Source organism: Nannospalax galili, unplaced genomic scaffold (assembly GCF_000622305.1).
Source record: "Nannospalax galili isolate Female #2095 unplaced genomic scaffold, S.galili_v1.0 scaffold344, whole genome shotgun sequence".
Classification (NCBI taxonomy): Eukaryota; Metazoa; Chordata; class Mammalia; order Rodentia; family Spalacidae; genus Nannospalax; species Nannospalax galili.
In genome coordinates, this window is record NW_008352153.1 from 434986 (window position 1) to 444403 (window position 9418).

Sequence of the window (9418 nt, forward strand, 5' to 3'; positions counted from 1 at the left end):
CTCAGTGGTTAAGGTCACTTGTTGTTCTTCCAGAGGACCTGAGTTTGAGGACCACAGCATCCATGTTAGGCAGCTCACAACTGCTTGTAACTTAAGCTCCAGGGTATCTGACCTGCTTCTGGCTTCCATGGGCAACTGCACACACGGAGTATATTCACACAGGCACGTACACACATAAATAAAAGTAAATATTTTAAAATGCTAATATGAATGATTGGAGTTTGCAAGGTGTTTACATAATCTTATACAATCTGTCTATAGTTACTTACCTAATTTTTTAATTTATTTTATTTTATGTGTATGAGTGTATTGTTTACATGTATGTAAGTAGACCCATGTTGTGCAGTGCACTCTGAGGTTAGAAGAGGGTGTCAGATCCCCTGGAACTGAAGTTATGGACAGTTGTTAGCCACCATGTGGGTGCAGGGAATCCACCTGGGTGCTCTGCAAGAACAGATGGTGCTCTGTTTTTTGTTTTTGGGGGTTTTTTTTTTTGGTCTTTTTGAGATAGAGTCTCTCTGTAGCCCGAGCTGTCCTGGAATTCACTGTGTAGACCAGGCTGGCTTTGAACTCACAGAGATCCGCCTGCCTCTGCCTCCCAAGTGCTGGGACTACAGGTGTGCGCCACTACGCCTGGCCAGATGGTGCTCTTCTTAACTTCTGAGCCATCTATCTAGTCATCTCTTAACTAATTATAATCAGTTATAGTTGTTTATAAGCAGTTGTGAGCCCCTACTTAACTAATTATAAACAGGAAAATACAGTTTTCACATATACCCTGTCATATTCATGACAACATAATGTTTTGATATTTGATACCTTGTCTTTTTTTTTTTTTTTAATTTTTTTTTAATTTTTTTTTTCTCATTGCAGCTGGTTTGTTTGTTATTTTGTTTGTTTGAAGCAGGGTCTCCCTGTAGCCCCAGCTGGCCTGGAACTCACTATGTAGACCAGGCTGGCCTTGAAGTCACAGAGATCCGCCTGCCTCTGCCTCCCAAGTGCTGGGACTACAGGCATGCGCCACCACACCCGGCGATACCTTGTCTTTTAAAACAAGTGCCCCCTCAGAGCTGGAGAGATGGCTCAGCGGGTTAAGAACACTGGTTGTTCTTGCAGAAGACCCGGGTTCGAATCCCGGCACCCACATGGCAACTAACAACTGTCTGTAACTTCAGTCCCAAGGAATCTGACTGCCTATTCTGACCTCTGCGGGCATTGCATGATACAGGTGCACTTGTCTACATGCAGGCAGTACACGCATACACGTAAAAATAATAAAATTTAAAACAAGTCCCTTAAGTCTTTATGTTACAATGTTAGGTTTTTTGTTTTTTGTTTTTTGTCTTTTTGAAACAGGGTCTCTGTGTAGTCCCAGCTGACCTGAACTCACTATGTAGACCAGGCTGGCCTTGAACTCACAGAGATCCACCTGCCTCTGCCTCCCGAGTGCTGCCTCCCGAAGTCCTTCATTTGAAACTGATAATGAAACATGCAAATACTATACCATTTTTTTTTTTCTTTCAGGTGAGTGCTCCAGTTGTGACATCTACCACTCAGGAAAAACCAAAGGATAGTGATCAATTTGAATGGGTGACCATAGAACAATCTGGGGAGCTAGTTTATGAAGCCCCAGAAACCATCGCATCTGAGCCTCCACCTATCAAGTCAGCAGTACAAACTATGTCTCCCATACCAGCACACTCTTTGGCCGCTTTTGGGTTATTTCTCCGCCTTCCGGGCTATGCTGAAGTGCTATTGAAGGAGAGGAAACATGCCCAGTGCCTTCTTCGATTGGTATTGGGGGTGACAGATGATGGAGAAGGAAGTAAGTGTTTAGTGTTACTAATTAAATTTATCAAAACATGCACAAGTAGGTAGAGTAAAATTGTCCAGATTATTGCCTGTTCCTCATGTGCTTCTTTTATAGTAAGGCTGTTTAGATGACTTATCATCAGTGGTGCCTGGTCCAGTTTTAGACATAATATTTCCTAAAGAGCTTCTATAATTATTTTGTAAGTATGTGTTGAGTGCTCACAAAAGTGCTGAGTATCGGGCTAGAGAGATGGTTTAGCACTTAAGAGCACTGGTTGCTCTTACAGAGGACCAGAGTTCAATTCCCAGTACCCACATGGCAGCAAATAGCTGTCCATTACTCTGATACAAGGGGATCTGACACCCTCTTCTGACCTCTGCAGACATTGCATGATGTGGGTGCACCTACTCCCATGTAGACAATAAATTTATACACATAAAAACAAAACAAAGCAAAAACCTGATGAGTTTCATTGGAATGTTATAAATATGTGTCTTCCAGTCACATGAGCATATTTACCTAAAAAGTTATAAAAGGCTTTGAGCTGAGTGTTATGACTGTACTTTTTTCCCCCCAGATGAGTGAATGAAATGACATAGCAGCTTTTGGAGGTGAGGTGCCCAGAAGATAGGCAAGTTTTAGTTTGGGGTGAGTTATTTCAGAAAGGAATGTTTGGAGGCACAGAATATATGAGCTAGAAGGCTAGCATGTGCCTATAATCTCCGAGCTCGAGAGGCAGGGGCCAAAGGATCAGGAATTCTAGAGTGCCCTTCACTGCATAGTGAGTTCGAGGACAGTCTCATCTACATGAGGCTTTTGTGTGAAAAGACAGCAAAACTGCCTCCTTTAAAAAGTTCTTACTCGGGGGCTGGAGAGATGGATCATCAGTTAAGAGCACTGACTACACTTGCAGAGGACCCGGGTTCAATTCCCAGCACATGGTGGTTAACAACTATCTGTAGGCCCACTTCTGATGCTTTCTTCTGACCTCCAGCAGGCATTGCATGATACGGGTGCCTACACATGTACGCAATAGACTTCATACACATAAAATAAAAATAATGAATAAAATGTTTTTTTTTTTTTAAGTTCTTATGGTAACAAGTCATGGAAAAGCTTAGATTTTTTGTTTGTTTTCTGATTACCAATAACATCGTCAAAAGTTCACTTTAGAAAAAAAAGAAAAAAGAAAATGATTCAGGAAAAGTAATTTAAGTGCCAGGCCTAAAGTCTAATCGGCATCACAAAAACTGTTCACAGCTGTTCCATCAATGTTAATAGAAATTAATTTTCCTATTATTTTAGAATCATATGATTTTTGAATAAAGTAGTTTTATTTCATATGCCATTTACAAAAAATACACTGTTAAACTTTATGGCAAAAGTTTATTTAATCCAATAAAATTATATGCACTTAAACTTATGAACTTAAACTTAACCTATCAAATTATGAGGGTTTGTATTAAGTAGCTTGAGGAGTAAGAACCAGTGTATTTTAAGACTGTTAAAGACCATAAACAGAAAAAGAAAAAAAAAAAAGGCCTTTCTGTCTGTATAGACTTCATGTCGTGAATATATGGTGAATATACGTATACGTAACATTATACAGTTACGACGGCCTTTGCTGCACTCAGCTCATCCCCCTTCCTATAGCACTGGGTTCCTGACATTTAGCACTTCTTTCTGATTCTACAGCACAAAACTACTGTGTAAAAGAAAATACTTTGTTCGTTATCTATTCCTGTGGAAACCCCTCCCCAGGCAACAAATTATTTTCTTATTTTTGTAAGAAATTTCTTTTTCACTGGGCATGGGGGCCTAGAGGCAGACAGAACTTTGCAGTCAGCTTGGTCTGCATAGAAAGTTCCAGACTGGTCAGGGCTACATAGAGATCCTGTCTTAAAATAAGAAAAGAGATTTCCTTTTTTACTGGTTAAATTTCATTTTATATTCTAGTTTGTAATAATTTTGATTTCATTGATAGCTGTTATCATATGTATGTGTAAACTTTAAGAGTTTGTATATACTGTTTTTATAGGCCTTTTCTTGGCACTGTTATTAAAGTAATAGGATTCTACCTGGCATTTAGGCTGCTTTATAATCGATTTAGTGAAGTAATTTTATAGTCAGTATTAATTTGTGTCCTGTATATTTTTTCAAGTATTTTTAATTTTAGTCATCTTCTGTTTTTATAGGCCACATCCTGCAATCTCCATCAGCCAATGTGCTTCCCACTCTCCCTTTCCATGTTCTTCGGAGCTTGTTTAGTGCTACTCCTTTGACAACTGATGATGGTGTGCTTCTGAGGCGGATGGCTTTAGAAATTGGAGCATTGCACCTCATTCTTGTCTGTCTCTCTGCTCTGAGTCACCATGCACCACGAGTTCCAAACTCTAGCCTCAACCAAACAGAGGTAGGTTTTATTTCTTTCTTCTTTTTTTTTTTTTCTTTTGGTCTTTTTGAGGCAGGGTCTCCCTGTAGCTCTAGCTGTCCTGGAACTCACTGTGGGGACAAGGCTGGCCTTGAACTCAGAGAGATCCGCCTGCCTCTGCCTCCTGAGTGCTGGGATTAAAGGCATGTGCCACCACGCCTGGCTTCTTTTTTTTTTTTTTTCTTTCAAGTTATGCTAAGCTAAACTTCATTAAGCGTAAAGTTATTTCTAAACTAATATTTCAGAATATGTGAGTTCATTTTATGTCTGCAGTAGAATATATAAAAGAGAAACTTTTGCTTGTGTTCTCTACTAGGATCCTTCAGAAAATCACAAATTAACCCACCTGTTTGAAAAGTAGGAAAGCTATTCAGAGCTGTCTAATTGGCCTTGATGTGCTGGATAGATGCTGTGATCCTTTCTTCTTTATGAACTTTAGAGAACCATACTATTGAGTAATAAGTTCTATCTAGTACAGTAAGACACAAAAAGAAAAAAAAAGTTCTTATTTCCTATTGATTTGATTGATATTGTAGAACAATCTAAAAAGAATTGATTTAACAGTTTATTGAGGATACAATACATGGGATCAGTATACAAAATTGTTTCCAGGGTTGGGGAGACGTTTCAGTCAGTAAAGCACTTGCTGTGCAAGCATGAAGACGTGAGTTTGGCTCTCCAGCACACATGTAGAAAATTAGGTGATACAGCACATGCCTCTAATCCCAGTGCTGAGGAGGCCAGCCGTTCTAGCCAAAACTGTGAGCTCCATGTTCAGTGACAGACTATGTCTCAAAAAATAAGGTGGAGAACAATTGAAGTCCTGATGTTGACTTCTGGCCTCCTCATGAACATGTGCCCACACACAGAGAATTCTTTGCATAAAAGATACCTTTTACAATAGCATCAAAAATAGAAAATTATGTGTAAGACCTCTTCATAAAATTTACATAACTCTTTAATAGTTCTCCCTGTATTTAGCTCCCATGCATTAGATAATACAGCAGTGCAATTACATAATTTCTTTCCAAATGATTCCGTAAATTTGATGCAGTTCCTGATTCATTTTTAAGAAACTTGGCATGCTGTAGCAAACACATAGTACAAACCTTACTGTGAAACAGTGGTACTAGTAACAAGGATAGCTTGAAGCCAGGCACACAGTTCTGGCAGGTATGCATAATAGATGCATGCCTTGTATATGGTAGCCCGGTGCATGGCATCTCATCATAGCATTATGAAGTAAGTATGGTCCTAGCAATACAAATCTCTAAGCTTTCCGTGCTCTGTATGAAACAATTAATATTAAGGAGTTGACAGGTCTAATTGTATGCCAAATTAGAAAATATATTAGATATCTATTAACTACAAATGATTATTGTTTTTATGATCTTGCAGTAGACAAAGATTTCTTAAAAGAGATTTTAAGAAAAGCACTAACCCATAAGGAGGAAAAAAAACCTAACATACATAATAGAATTAAAAACTTTGAAAAAAATTGATACATAATTGTTCATATTATAGGATACAATGTAATGTCCCAGTACATGTACACCACATAACTTTAATCAGATCATCGTAGTTAGTGTACAGATCACCTTTAAACAGTTAAGATTTCCTCATGATAAAATTGTTCAAAATCCTTTCTTGCCATTTTGATACATATATTATTTTATTTTCTAAATATAATTGTTATACTGTGCATTATTAATAGCAGAATTTAGTTTTTCTGTCCCATTGAAATAGCACAATCATTTACTTACCTTTTCATCTACCCTCCCAATTAAGAACTTTTCCTTAGGGCTAGAGAGACATCTCAGCATTTAAGAGCACTAATTGCTTTTGCAGAGGACCTGAGTTTGGTTCCCACATGGCAGCTCACATCTGTCCAGACCTTCTGACCTGTGTAGACATTGCACATGCTGGGTACACTTAAATATATTGCATGCCAAGCACTCCTACACATAAAATAAAAATAACTCAAAAAAAATTCATGAAAAGGAGCTTTTCCTTTTTTCATCAAAAATATTAGAAGCCTTGTCTGTTGACTTCAGCCTATAGTCCTAGCACGTGAGAGCCTGAGGCAGAAAGATTGCCGTATGAGCCAACCTGAGTAAGATCCTGTCCCAAAAATGAAAAGCAAACAAATACCAGAAAGAAGGGGCTTATAAGAGAGCCCAGTGGGTAAAAGTGCTGGTTGGCAACCTAAATTTAGTCTGTGGAACCCACAATGGTAAAAGGTGAGAACCTGCCTCTACTAGGCATGGTGACGCATACCTTTAATCCCATCACTCAAGAGGCAGAGGCAGGTGGTTCTCTGTTAGATGAAGGCCAACCTGGTCTATATAGCAAGTCCTAGGCCAACTGGGGCTACAGGGAGATCCTGTGCGTTGGCCCCCCCCAAAAGTTAACTTCTGACCACAGGACAGAGTGAGCAAGGGAGTGAGAGCAGGAAAACTAAAGAGGGCGGGGAGCAAAAAATGTAGAGTGAAAAGACTAACACCATGAAAAAATTATTTGTGAGATAAATGTAATGAAAAAATGAAATCCAGAATATATAGAGATTTCAAAAGGCAAGGGAATAGACAAATGATTGAAAGGCTTGAATGGACACCTCATAAAAAGCTAGGGCGTGGTGGCGCACGCCTGTAGTTCTAGCACTCAGGAGGCAGAGGTGGGAGGATCTCTGTGAGTTCAAGGCCAGCCTGGTCTACATAGTGAGTTCCACGACAGCTGGGGCTACAGGGAGACCCTGCTTCAAAAAGCCAAAAAAAAAAAAAAAAAGCTATTTAAGTGTTCAATAACACTGAAAAGATGGTTCCCATAAAACCAGGTGTGGTGGTCTTAATCCAAGCACTTGGGAGGCAGAGGCTGCAAGGAGACCTTGTCTCAAAAAATACCAAAAAAAACCCCAACCAACCAAACAAAAAAAACCCAAACCAAAAAAAAAAAGATGGCTTCATTATTATAATCATTATTAAAGTAAAAAGGATTATTGTTAGCTTTGTAGCAGAATTAGAGATCAGCGAGGCGTGGTGGTGTATGCCTTTTATCCCAACACTTGGTAGGCAGAGGCAGACGGATCTCTGAGTTCAAGACCAGCCTGGTGTCTGCCTAGTGAGTTCCAGGTCAGCTGGGGCTGCAGGGAGACCCTGTCTCAAAAAGACAAAAAAAAAAAAAAGAGAGAAAGATGGAATGAGGGTACTATCTGTGGTACAGTGATCTAATTCTTGATTTGCTTGAATAGTGTCTGCATTATGATAATTGTCAGACTTCTTTATTTTATGTTCTTCGGTATATATATTATAGTTCACATAAGGACTTTTGTTTTAGGCTGGGCTTGGTGGTGCACACCTTTAATCCCAGTACTCTTTAGTTCAAGGCCAGCCTGGTTTATATAATGAGTTTTAGGCTACCCACATAGTGACACTCTGTCTCACAAAAGCAAAGAATAAAATAATAATAAATATAAAATTTTATTTTGGTTTGCTTTTGAAATAAGGTCCCAATCATTTATTCATGCTAGTCCAAAATTCCTGAACGCTAGTGGTCCTCCAGCCTCAGCCTCCCATGTGCTTGTACTGCAGGTGTGTGTTGCTGTTCCTGTTTTTTTTTTTTTTTTTTTTTTTTTATGTGTATGCTTGTATTGCCTACATGTAAGTAAGTGCACCATGTTGTGCAATGCCCGTGGAAGACAGAAGAGGCTGTCAGATCCCCTGGAACTGGACTTAGGGACAATTGTTAGCTGCCATGTAGGTGCTGGGATTCAAACCCAGGTCTTCTGCAAGAACAGTTGGTGTTCTTAACTGCTGAGCCATCTCTCCAGCCCCTATTTTTATTATTTTTAATGCATAAATATCTAGCTTTATTCATCCGTACCTGATTGTTTTAGTCAATGTGTATATAGCAATGAAATTTTAGTGATGTGTTTACTATCCTTCCTTACAAGAAGTGAAATTTTCAGGGCTGGATTAATGGCTCAGTGATTAAGAGCACTGACTGCTCTTGCAGAGGACCCAGTTTCAATTCCCAGTACGCACATGGCGGCTGACAACCGTCTGTAAGTCCAGTTCCAGGGGATCCCATGCCATCTTCTGACCTCTGCGGGCATTGCAAGACATGAGTGCACTTATATATATGCAGGCAATATACTCATATACATAAAAAATAAATAAAAAAGTGAAATTTTCAGTTAAGTATCTACAATGGTATACCAATTTATTTGAAGTACTGATGGGGGGTTGTTTTTTACTTTTTGATTTTTTTATGTGTATTGAGTGTTTTGCCTGCATGAGTGTTAAGTGCATCCATGTTGTGCAATACCCACGGAGGCTAGAAGAGTGTGTCAGATCCCCCAGAACTGGTTGTTAGCCACTGCCATGTGAGTCCTGGGATCCAAACTCAGGTCCTCTGGAAGAGCAGCCAGTGTTCTTAACCACTGAGCCATCTCTCCAGCCCTGAAACATTGTTTTTATCTAATATTTTTCCTTGGCAATTATTTCCATAAGAAGAAACAAAAACATTGATATATTTCGTGAGTTACCATTGAAATTTAATTGTAAATGCTTCCAGGGCATGTGCACTGTTAGATTTATACAAAATTGTTTATAGCCCACAAAAAATTAATAAAGATTTAGCCTTCATGGAGATTAAGATTATGTAGCTAAGTCTGTCATTTTTCTGTCTGTACACAGGTCTCATTTTTAATGCTTGATATGCTTCTTTTAACATTTTTTAATTTAAAAATTAACTGAAATTTATATGGGGTGGGAGCACATGCCATGGTATGTGTGTGGAGGTCAGATGACAACTTGTGAGATCCAGTCTCTCTGTTACGCAAGGCAAGTATCTTTACACACTGAGCCATCTAATTGGTCCTTGCATTTTGAACAAGAAAAAAAGTTCAGAATAATTCGTTCTAGAAGTATGAGTAGTCTTGCCTATTATGATAGAAAACATCCTTTTGGTATTTTGATGAAATCTCCTGAAGTAGTATTGGATTGGAGTTCTGAAAAGATCTGGCTCATAACCCTTTCCCTTTCTGTGTTTCCTCTGTTTGGTTTTGACTTGTTGATTCTTTGGACCTCGGGGGTTTACCCTCTGTTTTTCTAATAAATTTTTTGTATATATCTTTGTTCTCTGACTTAGCATTTAGTATTTCCCTCCCTCCCTCC

General features: G+C 38.9%; 1 protein-coding gene across 11 annotated transcripts in view; it reads left to right on the plus strand.

Moving 5' to 3' along the window:
- The window catches only part of Birc6 (baculoviral IAP repeat containing 6), a 218539-nt gene that overhangs the window by 157439 nt on the left and 51682 nt on the right, over positions 1–9418 (plus strand). For all 11 annotated transcript variants that reach the window (XR_003846397.1, XM_029554048.1, XM_029554054.1 and 8 more), the window contains 2 exons: positions 1525–1825; positions 4009–4226. Coding sequence is in view for 10 of the 11 variants with exons in the window: in XM_029554048.1 (XP_029409908.1) it covers positions 1525–1825; positions 4009–4226 (519 nt within the window). In the remaining variant the exon portion in view is untranslated. The remainder of the gene's footprint in view (positions 1–1524; positions 1826–4008; positions 4227–9418) is intronic.